The sequence below is a fragment of the Cyclopterus lumpus genome, chromosome 14, assembly GCF_009769545.1.
Source record: "Cyclopterus lumpus isolate fCycLum1 chromosome 14, fCycLum1.pri, whole genome shotgun sequence".
Lineage (NCBI taxonomy): Eukaryota > Metazoa > Chordata > Actinopteri > Perciformes > Cyclopteridae > Cyclopterus > Cyclopterus lumpus.
This window is the reverse complement of record NC_046979.1, coordinates 10,314,558-10,338,290: the sequence shown is the minus strand read 5'-3', so window position 1 is coordinate 10,338,290 and position 23,733 is coordinate 10,314,558. Positions and strand designations below refer to the sequence as shown.

General features: G+C 41.6%; 3 protein-coding genes across 13 annotated transcripts; all 3 read left to right on the top strand.

Annotated features, from left to right (window-relative positions):
- The first annotated feature begins 85 nt into the window (after positions 1-85).
- Positions 86-9,933, top strand: LOC117742774 (dixin-like). Of its 11 annotated transcripts, none has more exons than XM_034550401.1 (21): positions 86-669; positions 1,398-1,527; positions 1,837-1,962; positions 2,193-2,418; positions 2,680-2,751; positions 4,542-4,630; positions 4,762-4,865; positions 5,244-5,327; positions 5,579-5,632; positions 5,732-5,782; positions 5,887-5,991; positions 6,143-6,196; positions 6,315-6,368; positions 6,799-6,840; positions 6,950-7,015; positions 7,317-7,466; positions 7,557-7,620; positions 7,703-7,799; positions 8,025-8,133; positions 8,339-8,418; positions 8,500-9,698. In XM_034550401.1, the coding sequence occupies exons 1-21, from the start codon at positions 607-609 to the stop codon at positions 8,507-8,509; spliced, it is 1,830 nt and encodes a 609-aa protein (XP_034406292.1). In that variant the 5' UTR covers positions 86-606; the 3' UTR covers positions 8,510-9,698. The 11 variants fall into 11 exon arrangements, with proteins under 11 accessions (XP_034406292.1, XP_034406291.1, XP_034406289.1 ...); XM_034550400.1 differs by having other exon boundaries at positions 247-669; positions 5,244-5,330; XM_034550398.1 differs by having other exon boundaries at positions 400-669; positions 1,840-1,962; positions 4,536-4,630; positions 5,244-5,330.
- Positions 9,934-10,805: 872 nt separating this feature from the next.
- On the top strand, positions 10,806-18,091 carry dlat (dihydrolipoamide S-acetyltransferase (E2 component of pyruvate dehydrogenase complex)). Its single transcript, XM_034550608.1, has 14 exons — positions 10,806-11,244; positions 12,159-12,260; positions 12,345-12,469; positions 13,348-13,474; positions 14,230-14,356; positions 14,557-14,738; positions 14,875-15,016; positions 15,135-15,202; positions 15,318-15,422; positions 15,693-15,800; positions 15,898-16,016; positions 16,578-16,740; positions 16,888-17,024; positions 17,116-18,091. Exons 1-14 carry the CDS (start codon positions 10,999-11,001, stop codon positions 17,243-17,245), a joined length of 1,881 nt encoding a protein of 626 aa, XP_034406499.1. The 5' UTR covers positions 10,806-10,998; the 3' UTR covers positions 17,246-18,091.
- Positions 18,092-19,380: 1,289 nt separating this feature from the next.
- On the top strand, positions 19,381-22,486 carry zgc:165604 (uncharacterized protein LOC792578 homolog). Its single transcript, XM_034550917.1, has 7 exons — positions 19,381-19,484; positions 20,459-20,613; positions 20,716-20,782; positions 20,939-21,070; positions 21,697-21,853; positions 22,058-22,179; positions 22,284-22,486. Exons 1-7 carry the CDS (start codon positions 19,421-19,423, stop codon positions 22,484-22,486), a joined length of 900 nt encoding a protein of 299 aa, XP_034406808.1. The 5' UTR covers positions 19,381-19,420.
- The last annotated feature ends 1,247 nt before the right edge of the window (positions 22,487-23,733 follow it).

Here is a 23,733-nt window from a genome sequence, read left to right as displayed (position 1 = left end):
TGATTGACTGACTTTTGACACATTATCAATAAAGTTTTTCAATATTACTGTTACTATGACCACTCAAAAAATATTTGGCCAGTTCGGAGACTTCCGGTGGTAGATGTAGGTGATCAGCTCCCGGAGCCACGTCGTCGAAGCACACAAACATCTCAGTCAGATAAAGAATCAATGAGTCTGGCAGACTAGACTAATATGATATTATTATGTTCAACTGAACAACCCCTCTGGCCCTGCACACTCTCTACTACAAGGGGATGGCTCGGGGTGTGGCAGGTTAACCAATGTGGGTGCATTTTAACAATTGGCTAACAAGCGGAGTGGCGAAACTCCTTTGTATATCGTTTCCGTGAATGTTCTGCAAATGCAGTATTATTGTGAAACCTGCCACCGGAAGTTATGAATGTTAGTGTGATTGGGTGGCTTGATGCCGCTCTCCCAGCCAGAGTAACCGTAGCGGTCTCCTCCCTCCGCTCACTCGGTTTGTTGACGTTTGCTGGAGTACAGCAGCAGCTAACGCTAGTAACGGGGCTCCAGGCGTGTCGTGTGAATCAATGAAGCCAACTAGTTAGTTAAGTCGGCTTCAATGGGGTTTCCAGTTGAAAGATGATCGCGTCACTTTCCAGAGGAAGCTTGCTGGATGAGGTTCTCCACGGAGGCTTCAATGAGGTAACGTTCACCCGGCGTTAAAGTTACGAGTTAGCTCACGCTCATGTTGATGCTTATTGAATTAACGCCTGGTCAGGGAAAGACCGTTAAATGTGCTGTTCGACAGCAAACAGCACAGTGCCACACTTTAACGAATGGAGAAATATATTCTGTATGTTTTCAGTTTGTCCAACTAAGTTAATGTTGACGTTAGTTTGTAACGTTATTAAGTTAGGACGAAAACTAAAATTGGTTAACGTTGATTGGGTAGCTTTAGTTAAGGGTAATGGTTGACAGGAAGTAGCGTTTTTATGTGTAAAAAAAAAAAAAAGCCATACACATGCCAAACATCATATTTAGGTTTGTTTTCCTCTGTTGTGTTCAAAATGGGGTGCGTTTTTTGTGTTGTATCCCGGACGACGGGCTGTCACGTGACTGAACAAGACCGGTAAAGATGGAGTAATAGGCCTAACCGTGTGAAATACAGAGGAACCTACATCCATGGGAAGTCTACTGAACCATGCAACTCTGGACTGAACACGAAATGTTATGATTGACATTCACAACAAAAGTTATATTCAATAGGCAGTGGGACAATAGACTGCCCCCCCCCCTAGTCTCTTGTCCCAACATAATAAACAAAGGAACTAATTTGTTATGCCATGGTCTCTGCCTTTTTTGGCCCCCATTCCAAACGTTGTGTATGTGTGGTTTATTGGATTTGTGTGTATCTGATTCATGGATTGCAGCAGCAGCTGGCAGCCTATGTTTCTTGGGTGAACTCTCAGCTGAAGAGGAAACCGGGCCTGAAGCTCATCACAAATCTCAGGCATGATCTGCAGGATGGGGTGGTGCTCATGCAACTCATAGAGATAGTTGGTAATTACACTTTGCTCATGTGGCATATTAATATTGAAGAAAGAATACGAAACAAAATGTTCTCAGGAGACAAGGTTATTATTAATATATTGTAAATATTATGAAGATTAGCTTGAAATGCAACATTTTACAGTCAGGAGAAGTATTTTGGGGTTCTATATAATAAATAAATGAGCTAAAAACGTTTAAATGCAATTTATATTTATACATGAACTGTAATCTAGTCCTACTCATTTGGTACTGGTAGAAATGTCTAATATTTAGGTGCATCATCATTTTTTTTTTCTCTAATCTCATTCACATCGGCAGCAGGAGAAACGCTGGAAGGGGTCTATGTTGCTCCACAGAACAAAGAGGAGAGCAGGAAGAATGTGGCACAAGTCTTGCAATTCATTTCCTCCAGACACATACACATGCCACACATATCTGCAAGAGGTAAATCTCAGAAAATCATTTTTTTTTTTTGTTGCTCTCTTTTCCTTAATTTTGCGAGCAGCTGTTCCTACACATTAAACGGTAGTCATGCGCATTGTGAAACTTAATTTCACAGCATAGTCTGTGCAAAACATGGTTATAAAGCTCCTATATCTGCATGCCATGTTAATACCAAATGTTCTGTCATTAAGTCATTACTAAAGGCACATATGTTCCCTTTCTGTCCACAGACATTGTCGATGGTAATCTGAAATCTGTAATGAGGATAATTCTGGCGTTGGCCGCCCACTTCAAACCCTCAGCCAATCACAGGGCTGGAAGTGGGAGGAGTTTGACAAGAGGCTCTGTCACCCACAACCCGCTCTCCACTGTTGCACTAGCACAAGGTGCCGCTGCTGCACTGGCATCCGCGCAACTTGATGCCTCGCAGCCTACACGCACCACCCGTCTCCAGAGGTATGGTGACAACAATAATCATAAACATAAACACAAATCCCTGCCAGTGTCTTTCTGTAATATCCAAAATGCTCTCCGGCACAGCATCTATTTCTTAGATACGTGTGTAGTCTTTGCTATCCTCTGGTGGACAAACCGATGGCCAAAATAACATCCTCACAACTATTGAAATGAGGCTGTTCTTTATCCATCAGTTATCAACACTGGGTGCCAGATCTTATTTATAAATGAATAACCTTTGCTTTGTCTGTCATCCTTTAGTGGTGTTCGTGCACTGGTTAAGCAGTATGAAAGAGGAACTCCGGATGAGTCGGACAATCCCCAGCCTAGCAGGTAATTTCATTTATATGAACATGTTTTAAGCATGATAAGGCAGATTTGATTCAGGTGATCATCACACCTTCAGAGGAAAAGTAGACAACTAACTTCTTCCCAACATCTCATAAGAAACGTGTTTTCTGAAGAACAAGGGTAGTCATAATTTTATTTATTCATGTGTATAATTTCAAAAAGCATTTGTAAAATATACTGTAACACTCACAGGTTGGACCTACTTTTATACATCATACGCTCAGTATGGGCTGGATCATGTTGTGAGGTTGTGTCATTTATAATAATGCAGGGCTGTGATGGCAGGCTAAAGAAATTGTAAAACTAAAACCTTACTAAAAGCATGTTGGCCTAAATTCATCAAGGAGGTTGCTACAGTTTAGTAATGACAAGTGGTATAATTATGCAAATACTTTTCCCATTTGTATGTTTTCTTTAAATACAAAAAAATAGATTTTTGTTCAATGTATTTTTACATCAGACTGTTTTCAGTGTTTGGGAGAAAACAAACTTAGCTTTGTTGCTATTCATACTGCAGAGTTAAATCTGTCAACTCCAATACATTATTCTGATTCTGAATCAAGTTCTCGGTTTTCTTGCATTTAAGAAGAAAAAAAAATTCCCACACTTAGTAATAGACTTTTTTGTGTGCGTTTTTTGTGTGTGCTTATGTGTGTTTGTACCACTGCATGACAGCATATGACTTTAGTACTCAAAACTTCACCCAGCGGTGTGTGAAGTACTTTGTAGATATCTGTGCAGACCACAGGCAGATGATAGAAAAACCGAAACAATCAGCCTTTTCAGTTTTCTTCAGTCACATGTCAAGTTATGTACTGTGGTGCTCTTTTTATTGTGATATTTTCGGTGCGTTTCAATGTGAGTGCAGTGTATCTGTTTATAGGGATATAAAGAGAAGTGAATGATTACTGCTAGATTGATGATGAGGTTTCGCTTGGAGAGACATATTTCACAGAGCTCTGAGAGATGCTAAGCAGTGTCTGCTGCGTTGGTTGCCATGACAGCTCGCTGGAAGGCGAGGGTCAGGGTGTGTGAGAGTGCGGAGAATCACCCAAAGTCATGAGTTTTTTTGAGATGCTGATGGCAGAGTCCCTCTTGCAGGCTGGAACTTGGGCTCCTTGGAAGCATTATGAACCGTCTAGCCCACTTGTAGCCCACTATGGGGGGGACGCAGATTAAATGGTAAGACCAGACACTGTGGGTGTGGATTCCTGTGGTTGTGAGTTTATGTTTTTTTTACCATAACTAAAAATTCTACAATGCAATGTGAAAAAAGACTGTAAATGAAATGTCTGTACACACCGTGCAATTTGTGAGTGCTTTGATTTGCAAAAGCACACAAAGACTAACTGCTCCTCTTGGCAAGTTTGGATTTTGGAAAAATATGTGTTATTCTCATGTTGCTGTTTTCTGCCCGTCCCATTCCCCTCTCACACACCCTCCATCTAAATATAGAAATTTTAGGTTTGACAGTTTCTATCAATATCTTCAAAAACTGTCTTTTCGATTTCGGTAAATGACTTTGTTTCTTGTCACTCTTGAAAGTGCAGGCAGGGCTTCAGTGGGACATGTATTCAGTTTGACAGTTTAATTACATTACACATGTGTATATACTGTATTATTACAGATATATTACATCAAAGTTTGATGTTACCCAGCAAGGTCATAATAGTATTCAGTAGCACATAGCTTCCTATTATTTACACAGAGTGTAAGTAAATGTTAACATGCATAAATAGATAAATCCGCATTTTGTCTCCCTCGAGCCTCAGCCTCGTCAGTCCACTGTCATCTCCGAGAGCTCCACCCAGCAGCAACTCGGACAGACCGCCGGAAGACCACCAACAACAGGAGAGCAGTGGTGAGTTCTGTCCCGCCACATACCGGCAGGCCATTTAATTAGTAAACCTCAACATCTATTGCTAGACATGTGATAGCACTGTGTCATGTGTGTGTGTGTGTGTGTGTGTGTGTGTGTGTGTGTGTGTGTAGTGGAGTCATCTCACGATGTAGCGGAGACGGCGTTGGATGTTTCCCTCAGTGAAACTTTGGAGAAGGAGGTGCAGGAGACACGTAAAATGGTGTCTACTTTACAGGTACACGTATTTTTAGTTCTGTCTCGAGTAACCCTCTGTGTATAAATATAGATCAATATTTGTTTTTCAATCAGAGCATCTTTATGTTCTTCCTCCTCCATATTGAAGTGCTGAGTGCATATTCTGGCTAAACTGGGCCAGAACACACACATTCTTTGGGGGGGGTATGGAAGCTGCAAGTGCAAGATCATACCTGTGTTGCTCCACTGCCTCCTACTAGTTGGTTGCAGTACCTGTGCAGAGTGGGTTAGGGATCTGGTGGGATACTGTGACGTTTGCATCATGCTGATGCCTACCACCTACCAGCTCCTGGTTTAACTGGTCTCCGTGTACAAAGTACAAACTGGTGTCACATGTTGTACCCTCTCTGTTTTTAAGGCTCTGCTGCTGCATGGTTCGCTGCCTGAGGATGAACAGGATGTGTCTTTAAATTTGGACCAAGGCAATGCTGAACAACAACTGGTAGTGAGAGCCTCTCCATTTATTGTTGACATTTTATCCCTTTTTTCTATCTTTATTTTCCTTTTCTGCCGTGCTCTCTCACTTATCTATGTCACACTCTTCTTTACTTTGTTTTAGCAGCTCTTTGTGTTCAGCATAGATCACTTTACTGTGTGTGTGTGAGGGTGAGAGGGTGACACGGGTATCGGTTTCCCTTCTTTCTCAGTCCATTGTGGTTCTCACACACATCCCCCTTTTCTCTCTTTTTCCAGGTCGTCATTCACAGTCGTTTGGATCAGAGCATGGAGGAGGCTCGGGAGCTAAAGGTAAATAATTGTGTCATTTGTTTTATTTTTCTGTCAATGTTCTTCTTTTGTTTAGACACAATTTACACTTAGAGGGTGTTGTTTTGGTGCTTGCTTTAGAGGGAATTGTTGCGCTGTAAGCAGGAAATGAGGAACTTGCAGGGAGTCAAGGTAAGACTAGGACAGATCTGCAGTTATTTATGTTGTTACCCAGTTGAATATAATTATGGTTGCTGGCTAAGGTATAGACTTTGTGTTGGTTTGTAAACGTGCAGGACGCCCAGCAGCAGAGACTGTGCACTCAGGAGGCCTCGATACTGCAGATGAAGCAAGAGCTCCTCAGAGCCAGTATGATGAAGGATGAGCTCAACAACCAGAATGTACAAAATATATTCCTTTCTTTTTTTTTTAAGTAAATGTAAAGTCTTTGAAACACTATAATAAAACTTGTTTACAGAACTGTATTCAGTAGGTACTGTACAGTTTAGGTGTGTATTGCAAATTACCCTCCTCTATGAAAATGTGTCATAGGCTGAGCTACAGTGGAAGCTGGAGGAATGTAACAAGATGTGGGGGGAATGCAAGGTGAGGTACTTTAAAGGTTTTCTGTAACTTAGTTTAATCATCCTGATTTTTATTTACACAGCATCTGTTTATTAAGTTTTTGCGAAATGATGAACCCCACCTTTTGTCTTTGGTGCAGAAGGAGATGGGACAGAAGGACAGACTGCTGCAGCAACTCAAACACAAGCTTGAAGTAAGTCAAATAAAGCAGGAATGTAATTCAGTGTTCGGATTTTAAACGGAGGTTAAACAAGCTGTACGGGGCTCGAAATCTCCTGTCCAGTTCAATTCTATGTATGAAAATCTCAGACCAAAAGTGAATCATTAACTCACTGTTTGAAACTCCCTTCACAGTTTTGCTTTGACATTTGTTTTGTATTTGAGCTTTTACCATCAAATTAATACTAAAATGTACTTTGATGCAAGAGGAAAGTGCACATTTACTCAGTTCCTCCTTCCTTTTTTAAATTAATGAGTCACTTTATTCTGTCGAGATATATATATATATATATATATATATATATATATATATATATATATATATATATATATATTAATTAATTAAGTTTTAGGATCTCACCGGTTCATATCAGTGTCGATCTGATTGTGTGTCTCTTTGGCAGAGTGAATTGCAAAGAGAGCTGGAGCATAAAAACAGCTTGCAGGTAATATACTATTTCTCTCCGGACTCTTTCTGCTCTAAAATCTTAACAAACAGTTGGGGTTCATATTCAGTCTGCATCAGGCAGCCATGACACCTTTTCTTTTTCTCAGATTCCCACCAGCACAGAAAACAATGGGCATTCTTGCTCTGGAAATCCAGCTCCGTCTATGTCAGACGTAAGTATTGTTTTTATTGATAAGCTTATTCGGGTAGTTGGCCTATTCATATTGTTCTAACAACCATCTCACAAGTATACGCTCACATTCTCCTGAATTTAGTCTCTTGCAGTATTGAGTTTAATTACTATAATTTTATACGTGAAACACCAGATTCCCGATTTTCTAACTTTCTTGAAAAGTAAGTTGAAGAAATTTGTATGACATGTTAATTACCTGTAAGACAGTATTTGTCAGGGGAAAGGATGTGCTCAATACTGTGTGGCTTTAAAGCTGGTTTGTTGTGTTTTTTATCTGTCAGCAGGCAGAGGAGGTTCAGCTGCTCAGAGATTCACTTCGGAGTCTGAGGAACAACTTCAGAGACCACGACCCACAGCACCATACGCTGGACACCCTGGAGCAGGGCATAGTATCGCTCATCGACAGACTGCATGTTCTGCATACGCACAGGGTACGAACACAAGCAAGTTCTTGTAACTTTTGGAAAAATTTAGAGGTTTAAAATCATGAAGGGCTGTCAACTTTTATCCAAATTTTGCAGGGAAGGGGGAAATCTCCAAGACGCAAAGGCCAACACACAGACTCTGACACCTGGCCTTGCACAAGTAAGGAGTTTTTAACATGCACTCCCTGAATACACAGAATTCTTCTGCTTTTTACTATCTATGGTTCTGTTGTTTATTTCAGAGGTTTGTCAATCCCACAATGGTTCTTCTGCCTCCACTAAAATCCTTTATTTTATTGGGAAATCCCCAACACCTTCCATGATCAACATACCGAAGAGGTGCGTGTGTGCTGTGCGTGTGTGCTGTGCGTGTGTGTATGTGTGTGTGTCTATATTAAGTGTTTTTGTTTGTGAATGTAGTCATAGTCTCCATTGGTTGCCAGCAAGCAGTGATGCTTATAATACTTACACATACGTTTACTCGTCCGCCATAGGTAGAAATTAAAAAAATATAAAAGTCACAAACCGTCAAGAAGAGTGAGTCGTTTTGTACACATTGTACAGGTTGGGTGAGATTATGCTAAAGGATGTGAAGGCAGCCGTGGATCGAGAAGGAAACTATCGGTACCACTTCAAAGCCCTGGATCCGGAGTTTGGCACTGTGAAAGAAGAGGTAAGAGGCTCTGACAGTAATAGTAAACTTTAGCACTAGCCTGTTTTGTGCTTTACTCTAAAAGATGGCTGATGAAATTCGTAGTCCTCGATCTGTGCAAAATGCATTCCAACATACATAAGGAATGTCAGTATAATTAATATAATAAAGATAAGAGCTGAGTAGTCGTATATGAAGATAGTATGTTCTTAATGTCTGTGTGCAGGTATTCCTGGATGGAGCAATCATTCCAGGCTGGGAAGGGAAAATAGTGGCCTGGGTAGAGGAGGACCGTGGTGAAGAAAGGTAACAGCATGCTAGTTCTGCCTCTCTCTTTATTTGCCTGAGTCTCCATGGTAAACAAAGCATTTTTCGTTTGTATCTTAGGCCATTGTAGGTGCAAGCTGAAGGGCATGACACTTTGTTTTTGCGCCTGGTCACTCTGATCCGAGAGACACCTAGACAGCTGTTCGATAGAGACACAAGGGGACACTTTTGAGTTTTAAATTATTAGCGAAACACTGTAAGACTTGTCAGCAGGTGATTTGGCTTGATCAGCTGGTACTAAACCACACTTATTGCCCAACCCGCTCTGGAGACTCTGTGTCTAGAATACCGTGAAGCTCAGTGCCTTACAAAGTACAGCTATTTCCATCATGTGCTTGTTATTGCCAGGCCGTTACTGTATTATCAAAACTGGACAGAAACATTATTTTTGCTTTCTAAAGCCACAGTTGTGCTTGTGTTTCCCCTCTAGTTAAAACCAGAGGTTTGTACTCTATTTAAGAATTGGAAAAAACTTGTAATTCCTTGTTCAGCAATGAAGTCTATGAAACAAATGTTGCCAGATTACCTGGTTAAACATATGTATTGACCATTGTTATTTAGTTAAGGTACATTTCAGTTAACTGTGAATATCAATTTAATATACAGTATTATCTAAGAATTTAGAAAAAGAAATTCTGTGTGAGAAAAAAATACAATTTTGACATGAAAAATGTTTTTAAAAAAATGAAAGTCTGACAAACTTTGTACAACTTCATTTTGTTTTGGTGCTGCACACGGTTGATTACATACAGTATAAAAGATAACACAATAAATGGACGGTGACGGTCATCTGGAGATTGATATTTAGCAAAAAATAAAATGAACAAATACTTCCGTTTTACTAAATAGGACCCAAATCCAGATGTGGGTTTAAATGTCATTTTGTAGCTCACTGGCATGCATGACAACAGAAATGCTCAAACTGAACTGCTGTCAGTGAATTTAATTAATGCTGGAATGTTGATGTTCATGTAGAAATGCAGATGAACAGCACTGTTGTTTTGTTTACTTTCTGAAATTGTTTTGTACATTTGTGTAAAATAATTTTCACTTTGTCCTTAATTTTAATGTTAACGTTTCTTATTTGTTTAAAGAGAGATTTGTGTGAGATTAGAATATGCTTCTAGATGCTCCAAAAGATGCCGTAGTTGTGATTTTGACATCAGCCATTTAAAGGAGACTTTTTTCCTGGAACATTGGACACCATTCCACTATTTAGTGTGTGTGTGTGTGTGTGTGTGTGTGTGTGTGTGTGTGTGTGTGTGTGTGTGTGTGTGTGTGTGTGTGTGTGTGTGTGTGTGTGTGTGTGTGTGTGTGTGTGTGTGTGTGTGTGTGTGTGTGTGTGTGTGTGTGTGTGTGTGTGTGTGTGTGTGTGTGTGTGTGTGTGTGTGTGTGTGTGTGTGTGTGTGTGTGTGTGTGTGTGTGTGGGCGAACACATTGATAGAAGCAGAGTGAAGGAACAATGTCAAAAGGTCCATCCTGAACGCAAGCGCTTGCGCTTGCGCTTGCGTTCAGGATGGACCTTTTGACATTGTTCCTTCACTCTGCTTCTATCAATGTGTTCGCCAACTGAAATATGCATCAGTCTACTTTTATATCGACATGTTTGAATGCCATAAATGCCTGTACTGTAAAATGTACAATTTACTTGTGAGATGGTTATAATATATGGTTACTGTCTGTAAAAAAAAAAAAAAAAAAAGACAGTTGTTGAATTTCAGAAAGACAGTTCATTTTAAATAAAGTGTTTTTAAAAAGATAATCCGTTTTTAATATTGATACAGTTCTTGCCTGTTGAACACTTGTCTTGTATCTTACAAAATTCACATGCATTTTCATTTTCATCACTTACAAATATGTGGGTTAATAATTGGAGAAGACAAAGGAAACTTATCAAATATTCACATTTGAGAAGCTGGAACCAGAGAATGTTGTCATGTCTTACAAAATAACAACAACTCTTATTCGATGAACAAAATGATTGCAGATCAATTTTTTCAGCTAGTTTCAGCACTAGAATAAGCTGGGTGTAACTATCAGACACTGTGGATGTGATTTTTTTTTTTGTTGGTTAGTTATATGCTTTATGAAAGGCAGCTACATAAATCCTATGATACTGTTAATGTTCATGGGTTTTGCTTCTCAGTCAAATATTTCACTGAAACAGTGATGGCTGATCTAATTGCAGTAAAATATATAGCCTTGTAGCACTTCAATAATGTTTATAGTTTGAACCACCGGGCTATGAATATATGTCTTATTTATTATTTCATTCAATTATATTTAGCATCTGAGTTAAATTCAGCATGGCGGTGGTATTGGGTGGTTGACATTTGAATGGACACGGTTTACGACATGTTTACGACGCCTCTTTCGGATCTACGGCAGGAGAAGGCGTAAAGCGTTGTGTTTTGGACTGGAGGAGGTCATTAGAAAGTGAGGAGTAAGTACGGGCTGGTTCTCAAGGCACATAGACACCCAGTGCCAGGATACATCTGATGCCGGTGTGAGACAAATACATAATTCAACTGCTCTGTTTAGTGTTTCAACCGCTGCGAAATGCTTCGTCTCGTCCTGCGGCTCAGGCCGTCCGCCGGGCTGCACTGTCCCCGTGCCCTCCTGGTCGGGCCTGCTACTACCCTCAGCACCCGCTCTGTGCCCGGAGCCGGTTCTCTGAAGCGGTTCCACTGCGGAGCGGGGTCCCGGACAGCGTGTCTGGGCTCCGGCTTCAGACACAGGGGGCCTCTGCTGCGGTGTCCCAGCTACCAGGGCACGCGTTTCTACAGCCTGCCGCCGCACCAGAAGGTAACATCACAGGCATGACAGCTAGCGTGACCTCCGGAGCAGGCGGGTTTTATAGCACCGCGATGTACCGAGCGCACTCCTGTCACTCCTGTACGAGTTATAATCTGTAACGTTAAGTCAGCAAACGGTTAATTTAGCAAAGTGTTCCTAGCTACGACGTTTCCTAAATGTTATTTTTTACGTCATCAGGTGGCAACTTGAACTTGAGTCCTTGAATGTGGCCGTTAATCAGTTGTATGTGACTCAAACGCATTCGGGTTTGAGTTACAAAGTGCCCCCATAAACCAGTAACATCAGCACGGGCCCTGTCATGTGTGTTTTAATTTATTACACATGAATACGTTATTCTATGTCTTTGGTGCAGCACATTCACTTGCTGTGTGAACAGGCACAACTGAGGGCCCCAGTCCTAACGGAAAGGTCTACTGCAAAAAGTAAAACAATGATACTGTATAGTGATTTAGGCTCATCAGTTTCACTAAATCGAGACTCTGCCTTAATTGTCAGTCTGTAGCACACCAGTATGCATGTAAACCTAACATACTGAAACCGGACTAACCAAACTACCCCGTCTACAAGCAGATGTGTCTCTACATGCAACACTTGTGTACATCCACTATCAGATGTTACACGCCCTTTAATTACAATTACTGCAAAACATTACAGATGTGGAAAAATGCAGCTGTTTGTGGGTCATTTATTGTGAAAAGGAATGAGCTGATTTTAGCAACAACAGTTACAACCCCTGACGGCTACCAGTATTTGCATTGCAATAGCATGAAGCCACAGTGAGGACAATGTGAAGGGACAATGGTGATTTTTTTGTTGTCATTCTTGATTACATTTTTCTTTGATATTTGGTTAAATATGGTGCTTCCTCGTGACTCACTTGGAATTTGTTTTGTGGTCATCAGGTGGAGCTTCCTGCGCTGTCACCCACCATGCAGACGGGAACGATCGCACGCTGGGAGAAGAAGGAGGGAGAGAAAATCGGCGAGGGCGAACTTATAGCTGAGGTTAGGACCCGTGTGTGTGGGTTCTCATATTTTTTTAGGAAATCATCACTTCACAGTTTTTTAAAAATGTGTCCGTCTTTGTAGGTGGAGACTGACAAGGCCACTGTTGGTTTTGAGATAATGGAGGAGTGCTATCTGGCAAAGATCTTGGTTCCTGAAGGGACCAGAGATGTCACCATTGGAGCTGTAATCTGCATCACGGTTGACAGGTACATTTCTGTCCCTCGACAATGTAAACTACAAGCTGGAAACCAAGGTGACCTCATTATATAGAATAATTGTCTGATTCAAATTAGTCTGCAATATTCTTTGGGTTCTCCTGCTTCCTCCCACAGTCCAAACACATGCAGGTTAAGCCACTTCACATGCAAACACTCTTTTCCAGTCACCTCACCCACCACATTTTCCCATTCTGCATGCGTTTATGGATTGTGTGAATTAGTTAAATCTGGAAATATGTGACAGCTCTCACTCAACCATTACACTGCTTATCCTAATTACGAGTCTTAATCATAATGGCTGCCAAGCTCACCATTACAAAATTCTAATAGATAAGTAAATGTTTACCTATCAAACTTCCTTTTTCAAATGATACTCAGGGTGGGCGATACACTGATTGTCACAATCATTTTGGAAGCAATCAGTCTGATTGCTGTAAACGTATAAATACTGCGGTGACACTCATCACGCTGGATGATGGCACTGGACTACGTGAAGTATTCGGAGTGAACGAGTGTTCGTGGACTACCTCATTCACATGTACCCCAATTTCTGTGTCAGAAAATTTCCTTTTCTTCCTTTTGGTAGTTACAGTGACTTACCGTAACAAACCATTGATTAGCAGTCTGGTTTCTATGCACATTTCCAAGTTGATTTGAGATTTATTAGAAAATTAGAAATTGCTCAATGGCAGGTGTAATAATGTGTATAAATTAAAATATAATTTGGCGTATGTACATTTTCTCACTTCTACATACGCAAACATTTAGTGTGGTTTCATAAATGAGACCCCCACGTCTTTTCGTCTAGATGTGGTTATGCTTTGTTTAAACGTATGTCTAATATTTGTGTGTGTATTTCCCTGCAGCCCTGACCTCATCGCAGCCTTTAAGGACGTAACGTTGGAGTCTCTTCAAGCAGCCGGGGCCAGTCCTTCACCAGTTGCCTCCACTCCCCCTGCAGCCCCGGGCAGTTCTTATCCCCCACACATGAAGGTAGGCTTGTTCTACCATGAACAAAGTACAGTCAGGTGTAGAGGATGAGATGGGCTAGATGTGACGAGATCATTGTGTCTACTGCCTGTTGAATTTTTCAGTAGCAGATCCTAAAATGTATAACCACTGCGTCGCATACTGGGATAAACACGCTGACAACAATCCCACGGCACCAGTTTTCAGCTGGATTTTCTGATTTTAATAAACTAATTATTGTCAGTTCTAAGGAAGCATGTCAAATAAAATGGCAGTTTTTTTAACAGTGATTCCATATTTTTACTACATTTTTCTGTTACGGACTTTTATATTGACGCAAAATTCAATCAGATTTTCATTGACTTTAATGCTGTCATACACACATTTGTATTACGTTGTACTTCTTGGTCAATGTGAGCAGCAGTAGTTCTTCTGGTGAGTCATTGATCTGAACAACTAAATAACAATTGGTTTGCAAAAAGCGGAAATATCTATTTGCAACTGTTTTGTGGTTGTTTCCTTTTTTTTCTTGCTGAATTTGACACGTCAACCTTAGGGCTCCCTTCTCATGTCACATCCATTGCTGAAAATAAACAAAACATGTTATTAGTTGAAGACCGTATTATATTTAGGGTGAAAAGGTGATTTTATCATTTAATCAGAAAAATCAAAAAATATTTGATTTGTCAGTCTCCTCTTTCAAAAGTCTCTACCCAGACTAACTCGGGAGGTCACAATTATATAATTTCTCCTGTTGCTTAAACTTGTGCGTGTTGCAGATCACACTTCCTGCCCTCTCTCCCACCATGACGATGGGAACAGTGCAGCGCTGGGAAAAGAAGGTGGGAGAGAAGCTGAGTGAAGGAGATCTGCTGGCTGAGATCGAGACTGACAAGGCGACCATCGGTAAACCTAACACCTCAGCAAATTTGCTCCGTGCACTACATATTAATTATTATTATTATTATTATTAATAATTAACCTTTGGTAAATTATTGTTTTATTTTATCGTGATATGGTTGTCCCAAACCAAACGAATCACTGTTACAACTGTCTTGTATCCTGAATAACAGCCTAACAGGAAAAGCTCATGTGTTTGTGTGTAGGCTTTGAGGTGCAGGAGGAGGGATACTTGGCCAAAATCATGGTGGCAGAGGGAACTCGGGATGTTCCCCTGGGATTGCCTCTCTGCATCATTGTAGAGAAAGAAAGTGACATCGCTGCCTTCAAGGATTATGTAGAGACTGGAGTGGCAGAGGTTTCCACACCAGCTCCAGCTCCAGCACCGGTGAGACACCAAGTGAACATTGTACCAAAATACTCTCCTAAAATGTCCTGAATTAGCCTCGACTCAGATTTAGGATGGCTTCTACAGGCATGACTGTGTTAACAGTGATTTGTTGATGTTTGTGTTGATGTTCCAGGCTGCAGCTCCAGCTGTTGCAGCACCCAGTCCTGCTGCCACAGCCGCTGCCCTGGCAGTACCCAGGAAGGGCCGTGTGTTTGCCAGCCCGCTCGCCAAGAAACTCGCTGCAGAGAAAGGAATTGACCTGGCACAGGTCAGCGGTAAGTAACCAAGACGCAGGTCATGACTAAGATCTTTATTAGAAGAACAGGCGTTAGAGCGAGAGAAAGCAATAGAACATTATTTTATAAACTACACATTGTGCTGTATTCTGTTCAGGCTCTGGTCCTGATGGGCGCATCACCAGGAAAGATATTGACAGTTTTGTTCCACCAAAGGCTGCACCCGTAAGTGAAGATCACACTTCATTCTGTATCCACAAGCAATGCATGTGTTATCATGTGTAATCATATGCAACAACTTGAATTTCCATTATTGGTTTGACATTATTTCCATTGGCAGGCCGTAGCTGCTGCTCCCACTCCAGCTGTAGCTTCTGCACCTGCTGCAGCTCCTGGTGCACCAGCTGGGACCTTCACAGACGTCCCGATCAGCAACATCCGCAAAGTGAGAGTAAACACACACCTGACGGTCCATTGTGTTGGATGAGGACCTCTCCTCTGATAGCAGTCGACTATAATTCCTGACACGCTCCTTCTATGCAAACGTCCTCAGGCGGCCTTCAGAGTGTCGCTTTGTTATCTTTGACTTTTTCCTCCACATTTTGTGCTGAAGACAGGCACTCACACATTTATCAACACAGGTTCAACTAACACCCCATATTCCATGATGAATTATGGATCAAAGCTTCAGTGCAAAAATGCATCTCTCCTGCAGGTCATCGCTCAGAGGTTGATGCAGTCCAAACAGACGATTCCCCACTATTATCTGTCTGTCGATGTCAACATGGACCAAGTGATCGAGCTCCGGAAAGATCTTAATGCTGTGAGTTTTCATTTGCAAATAGACTTGTAAGAGAAGGACAGAATTACATGATTATTTTCTGTGACTCTAAAACAACCTCGCCTCCTCCTCTCTGCAGGAGGTGAAAGCCCAGAATATCAAGCTTAGTGTCAATGACTTTATCATCAAAGCCAGCGCTCTGGCCTGCCTCAAGGTACCCGAGTGCAACTCGTCCTGGTTGGATACGGTCATCCGCCAGTGAGTAAACACACATAAACAGGCATCACCAAACACATGTAATATATACAGTAAACAGGAAATATGTTGTCTTGGCTTGCAGACATGAGCTGGTCATAGTACACAAACACAAACTTTTCGCAACAATTCATCTTCATCTTTTAATCTAATTAACCTCTCTTGGTTTTTTGCGTCTTTACATTTTGTCTGACATCCAAACTCTAAATTATGCTTGTATTCGTTGTAATGGTATTGCAACATCTGTACTCTACAACACCTGGCAAAGTACTCTAAACCACCTCTCCGGTAGTTCCCACAACAGTAGGTGTCTCCAGGACTGCATTTTTCCACGATGACTCACACACAGACACACAAGGTGAATACAACAACAGTATCACAGCCGTTAACAACAAAGTAGAGGGTACAAAAGAAAACGTGCAGCATTGTTACTACTGAGACTGCGCACTATGGTGCCAGTAGGAGGCACTCAAAGCACGGGCATCTGTTCGACTCTTGGTTAAGAAACAAAGTCACCTTGACCAAACGTCTGCTATCATCAGTATTGACTTAAAATGTTTCCAGGAATCATGTGGTGGACCTGAGCGTCGCAGTGAGCACAGCCAACGGTCTCATCACGCCCATAGTCTTTAACGCCCACATCAAAGGACTGGCCGCCATCAGCTCCGATGTGTCGGCTCTCGCTGCCAAAGCAAGAGAAGGCAAACTGCAGCCACATGAGTTCCAGGTACAACACAAAATCCGATTCTGTTGATAAAATGTATTTTTTTTTTTATTATAAGAATTGTGGATTGATTAGTTTTATGCAGATTTCATCTATCTAGCGAACCAGCAAATTGAAACGGTCCTTTTCAACGTGTGTTGTTTCCACCAGGGAGGTACATTCACAATCTCTAATTTGGGAATGTTTGGCATCAAGAACTTCTCTGCGATAATCAACCCCCCTCAGTCCTGCATCCTCGCCGTCGGGGGCTCCGAGAAACGGCTGATGCCTGCTGATAACGAGAAAGGGTCAGTGTCTTGACTACAATACTATCACCACGTTTGGACATATTGTAATTCAAAATTCAAATCTGATGCTGCGTGCATTTCAATGTTGCAGGTTCGACGTAGCCAGCATGATGTCGGTGACGCTGAGCTGCGACCACCGGGTGGTGGACGGAGCGGTCGGCGCACAGTGGCTCGCAGAGTTCCGCAAGTTCTTGGAGAAACCCGTCACCATGCTGTTGTGAATGGACTGAACTGCCGTTAAACTGCAGCAACAGGCAGAGGCCTCTCACCGAAGAGATCTGATTGGTCTAACTGGTCTGGATCCTCCTGTGATTGGCCTGCCTGCCACCAGGTCACTCCCAGTTACCCTGAAGGGGAAGAGGCAGAACTCAAGCCGCTTACCTGGCTCTTTCGCTGTCTGTCCTGTCCGTCTTTCTCTTCTCTCGCACTCAAACGCTATTTATTGAGGCCCCTTTTCAAGATACCAGAATTAGTTAGAATTTATCCTAGAATAGAGACCGGTCATACGTCACCAAAACATTCATAGTGTTTTACAAAGGGAAGAGTTGCGTGTCAACCAGCGAACATATTTATCCCAACACGTGTGTGTGTGTGTGTGTGTGTGTGTGTGTGTGTGTTTCTACACATTTTTATCTGTGATTTTGTGTGACTGTGATGAAGACAACGGGAAGTGGATCTATCTGTTGGTTCCACTCTTTTGAGTAAAGGATTGTGATGTTGGAGGATGGAGCTAAATATGTGTTAACTTTGAGACATGGTTTAGATTCACACACACACAAACACACACACATACACTTAGTGGCCACACACACAATTCAAAGGTTTAGTGTTGTTTTCTGTGGCTTGATGCTAGAGTGTATACATTCTGCCTCACCATATAAATTAATATCTGTACAGTCCTGAATGATAACAAACACTCATAGGAAGTACTGAACTGTTTTGCCAATTTATGTTTTTGTCTCAGAAACGTACCTTTTGAAATATTCTATATTTCACTGCTGCAACGCACAAAGCTGGTGCTGGATGTTATTTGTTTGAATAAATTGGAAGAAGTCAATCTTGTGCAATATGCTCTTTGGTTTTGTTTTTGTTGTGTGATCACACAGAATCTGAAAATATGACTCCCAAGAAACTGCCCTGCCTCACCCTTTTTAATTAATTCTGCATTTCTACACTTTGTTTTTGGTTAATGGCATTAGTGGACCACCGTTGCCAATAAGCCATGTATAACTCCATGACAGCTCAGTCATTAAGACACTCACAAAATCATCAGAATGCTCATTTGTGTAAAGCAATTTCCTCATGTTACCATCTGGGGCTAATTAGATCTGCTTTATAGTTCCACAGACTCAAATTGAACATGTAACATTTGGTTGAGGCTGGTGAAGCTAAACTACGCTGGAACGTATTTGGATGATCACTGGAGGACTTGGCAGACTTATGTGGGTCATGAATAACTCACACACTTTATGCAAATCCATCATAAAGCAGCCGTGACAGCATTTTGTTTAGCCCATAGGTCATAATTTAGATGATGTCCTTATCACCAGATGATTTGCTGCAGGTGTCTCAAACTAATCTTTTTTTCCTCACGGCAGTCGGTGACGGCCTCCTTCACTGCCTTGAATCCATAAATCACTGCACAGATAAGTGTGAACCACAAGAGCTGACTCTTACCCAACTGCAAATTAAGGAAAAGTAAAAATTAGAAATTATAGATGAGGGTTTATTATCCCCTGTGTCAGAATAACATGTTAACATTAAAGTACATTAAATGAAAAGTAAGGCTGCAACTCTCATCTTCAGAATTCATTATTCATCATTTATTTGTTTTACATAATTTGATTAGATTTAGTTTGAATTGCCCTTTCTCAATAGTGAATAATGCCTGTCATATTTCCCACAGCCTAGGATATTTAATTGATAGTGATACAAATAATAAAAGCATCAAATTCTCATGTTTGAGAAGTTGTAACTTTACAAATTAATTGATGGATCATTTTTCAAGAAAAAGTTGATGCATCCATGCCGACAAAAGCTATCCGCTACGCGCTACATACTGTATGTATATCACCCTGCAGCATTATGTGCATTATGACTCGTAGGTAATGTTTTCTATGGAGCAGCTGCAGTAACTTATGTTTCATTAACTAATTAGACTACAAGCTGGTTGGACATAAACCAATATGATAAATTATAATCTGACAACATTACAAACAGAGAGTGAGAGGTAATGAGATGGAGAGAATAAAGTGAGAGTGAAAATAGAGGAGGAGGAGGGGCGGGGGGGTTGTTGTACTGCTCAATAGATGAATCACGCATGGTTGGTTCTTTTGGCCACCAGCTCGTACACAGGGAGAGCGAGGGCTTCCTCTCCTCTCCGTTTCCTCTCAGCTATGGGCTCTTCTGGAAGACGCATGCTCTGGACTCTGTGTGTGTGTTTCACTGCTCTGGAAAATGGTGAGTCGGCTGAACTGTCTTAAGCTTTGAGACACATTCAAGGAGACAAGAAGAGAAATAGTGTTGATTCTGTACACACTGCTGCAACTTTTACGGATCAGCAATGAATTGCTGCTTCTTGTCTGCAATTGCTCACTTGGATTTTGGTTGAAGATCAAAATAATTATATATTTTTTTTATTTCGTTAGTCTGTTGAACATACAGAGACGACAGACCCTTATAATCTGTGGTATTTGGACATGTCTGACTGCACATTTTCAGATTCTTTTGACATGCATACTAAACGTTTTTTTTACAATTACAATTGAAATACTTTAAATATACTAGCAATAAAAGGCTGTATACACACAGGGTTTTACTCATATAGAAGACTCATTAACAACACATTTACGTTTGCATATGTGCATATATGGAGTGTTAAAAAGGGCTGAAAAGCAGCCATTTTTAACACTCCATATTACCCCGTGTTTGTCATATTGAGTGATTTGAAAGGCTTTATACAGGCTGACGTTTTAGAGACTGTTGAGCTACATGGAGACAATGTTGAGAATTGACATTATGTTCATGAAGTGGGTCGTTTTTCCACTCAGTCTGTGATCGGTTTGGCTCACCCTCAAAGCTGTCAAGTGTAATTAACAAACTAAAATGCACGCTGAATTCCCACACACACACACACACACACACACACACACACACACACACACACACACACACACACACACACACACACACACACACACACACAAAAGGCCTGGGGATGACAGAGAGGGGGAAGGGAGGGGTTCATTATTTCAGTAATGAAGGAGGAGAGGTTCAGTCTGCACGTCAACAGGGAAACTAGGAAAGTTAAAAGGAGAAAAAAACATGATGGAATTTAAGAAATAACCCCTCAAATGAAATACGTCTGATTAAATGTGACTGATATGACCCATCTCGTTTGTGTATGTCCTTTCTCATGTTGTTAATCAACACAGCTGCACTCAGGGTAACTATGAGGGAATCTAGCGTCAAGGTGGTTCAAGGGGATGTTGTGGTCCTGCCCTGCTCTTTCTTCACCTCCAGCCCCCTCTCCAGACTCAACGTTATCTGGACTCTGGCTCCCTTCTCCAGTCCTGAAACCCCAACACAGGTCTGAATTGGTGATTCTGATGCAAACATCCTCCTAATAGCTTCTATGAAACACAAGATGTTTATGGTGTGACTACTTATCAATGACTGCTGTCACGTCCAGGTGATTGTGTATGACCACGGACAGGTGATTGAAGACCCCTCATTCATTGGCAGGGTGGGTTTTACAGGTATGACCAGTGAAACTCTTTTTATCCCAATTAATTAAAAAAACTATATATATATAATTCTTTGTATTTTTTATAATTTAATTGAAATCTTTTTAAGGTTGATTTTAGAAATTGAAGACAGGATAAAAAACAATCTTTCATGTAAACCAACTGCAGGTATTCCCTGGAGTGCAGATATCGTCCTGAATGACACGCGTGTATCGGATGCCGGTACTTACCGCTGTATGGTCAATAACCCACCAGAGACCGCCGACCCCGGCATTGGAGAGCTGGCGCTCAGTGTTCTGGGTAAGTGGGTCACATGTTGTCAAGTTCTGTGAGAGTAAGGCAGTTCAATGGCACTTACACATTTGAAACCGTCAGCGTTTAATATACTCTGAATTACAGTCTATATCTGCCGATACCGGTGTGGATTTATTGTATAGTACAAAGAGAAGGCAATGAGAGAGAATGGTAATAAGGGCAGATTGAAATACTTCAGCAACTTTTGGATGGATGCCATTAAATGTTGTAGGACATTCGTGGTCCCCAGAGGATAAATCATAATGACTTTGGTGATCCGCCCATGATTTTGTTTTAGTGAAATGTCTCAAACTGTTGGATGGATTTCCATACAATGTAGTAGACTCAAACACGATTCCTTGAGGGTGAATTGTAAAGACTCTGGTGATTCCCTAACTTTTTTCTTTTATCTATATCATCAGGTCAGAATATTTTTTCTCAGTTCTTTGATTTAAAGACCTACACAACTAATTCAAGTCCCATCAATCTCAGACGTAATTTTGTGCTAATAATCAAATTTTAGCACGCTCACATGCGGCAGAAACTCATCTACTGGTTATTTTTGCCATCTGAGGCAAATGTGAAATCTGTGATTGTGGGCTATACAAAATAAAGTGAATTGTATTGTGTAGCGCCGCCTTCGCTGCCCGTGTGCCAGTGGGACGGAGACGTTGATATGGGAGGAAGTGTCACGCTGTCCTGCTCGGTGGCGGAGGGCGTCCCCAGTCCAGAAATCCGCTGGGATAAACTAAATCCAGAAGAAATTACACTTCCCATCAACATGGAGGGTCAGTGACGCACGCACGCACGCACAGGCGCACGCACGCACGCACAGGCGCACGCACGCACTTAACCATCTTGTGGCGGTGTGAAGATCTCAAATATAGCAAACATATATTGTATTTACCCCCTCCTTTAACTTTTTCACTACAAAACACAAACGTAACTTATCATTTCAAGGTGACAGCAACTCGAGTGTCTCTCTCTCTCTCTCTCTCTCTCAGGCTCCGTCCAGATTGTCAACGTCTCGTCTCAGACGTCCGGTTTGTATCGTTGCTCCGCCAACAACCTCCTGGGAACGGAGAACTGCTACGTCAACCTGTCCATTTACACAAGTGAGAGCCTCCTTGTTCCCCCATAATCCTCTCGGCCTCTTTTCAATGCAACCACCTTTCTGGTTGTCTCGTTTACTCTGGTTTACTTTTGTCTCGGCCTCCAGCCCCGGACAGTTCCTCGGGCCTCCTGCAGGGGGTGCTGCTCACCTTGTCCATGAGCTTGGTGTTGCTGGCGCTGCTGGTGCTCCTGCTGTGGCTCCATCGCACAGGACAGGACGGCAGGTGGAGGGAGGGCAGAGAGGAGGAGGAGGAGTGTTACAATGAGATCCGATATACTCCGTCTCTGATGAAGCGTTCGTTTGTTTGATTTGTCAACGCCCACAGGAATTTGAAAAAAAAAAGACAAAAGAGCTGCTCCAACAAAAGATCATTTTTATTTTTTACGGACGAGCCCGTTCTCCCTGCATACCACTGTACGTGCAACACCACACATTTACAAATAAATCCCCATGTTTCCAGTAGGTGTAGTATTTTATTTGAAATAAGGACAGACAATTGAGCCACACACTTTTATGAATTTTCAAAATTCCCATTAAATCTGGAGGCTATTAAATGTACCTGATTATAAGAGGGCACTCAGCTCCCCAGGCTTTAATAATTTATCTAGAAATGCACCAGAAGACCAGCCTCCATCTGTACCTTTGATATCCTGCCCTTAGCAGACATCAGTACTAAAACCCTTACATCCACCGCTCATACCTTACACTCAACTTCAAATACAGAACATCTTAGAGACTCTGTCCCTTTTGGCCATAAATCAGCTTCATCTTTGAAGAAGCAGGCAGTGTGGTTCACTTTGGTTGTATTTACATATGAAATCTGTGATAAAATACCTATCTGGATAAGCACACTCCATTGCACAGCCCGAAACCTTTCATAGAGCCGCCGCCTTGAGGGCTCGCCACGCGCAGGAATATGTATTGGGGTTGGGTGCAATGTGACCATGGTGGGAAACTGGCGTGCGGACCCCCGTGGAGTCACCTCTCCAACTGGGAAGGATCTGGAGCTGGTGGGGGAGGTGGCGTGGTACCAGCTACCTATAGTTGGGCTCACATTCATGCATACTGCTTCACACATGAATACATATGAGCTCATTAGATCCACACGTCTCAGCTTTCTAGCCATACCCAATGTATCGTGTCAAGGGACTCCTCCGGGAATCGCCATGCTATTTTCCATCACCAAAATGGTGTAAGTTTGGAATGTTATACTGCTTACTTCCCGACAAGCTGGCACGTCATGGCTGGTCCCAATAGTTGTCTAGTTTCATAAGATAAGTGTCTTCACTTTAGCTTCAAAACCGAGGAAGCTATACAGCCTACGAAAGAAGGTTTGTCGACCAGCAGATGTCAGCACTTTAGCACTAATGGAGGGTTTTTAAAAAGTCTAATTAAGGTTTAAGGCAAAGTCTCAGGAATACGCGTGCAAATAATTAAATTACTCACAGCAGTTGATTTGCAAACAATGACACAAAAACCTTTAATTTAAATAGAAGAAAAAAAACGAAAAAAACTGTACAGAACATTGAACATCCACTTTAAAGTTCTTAAATAA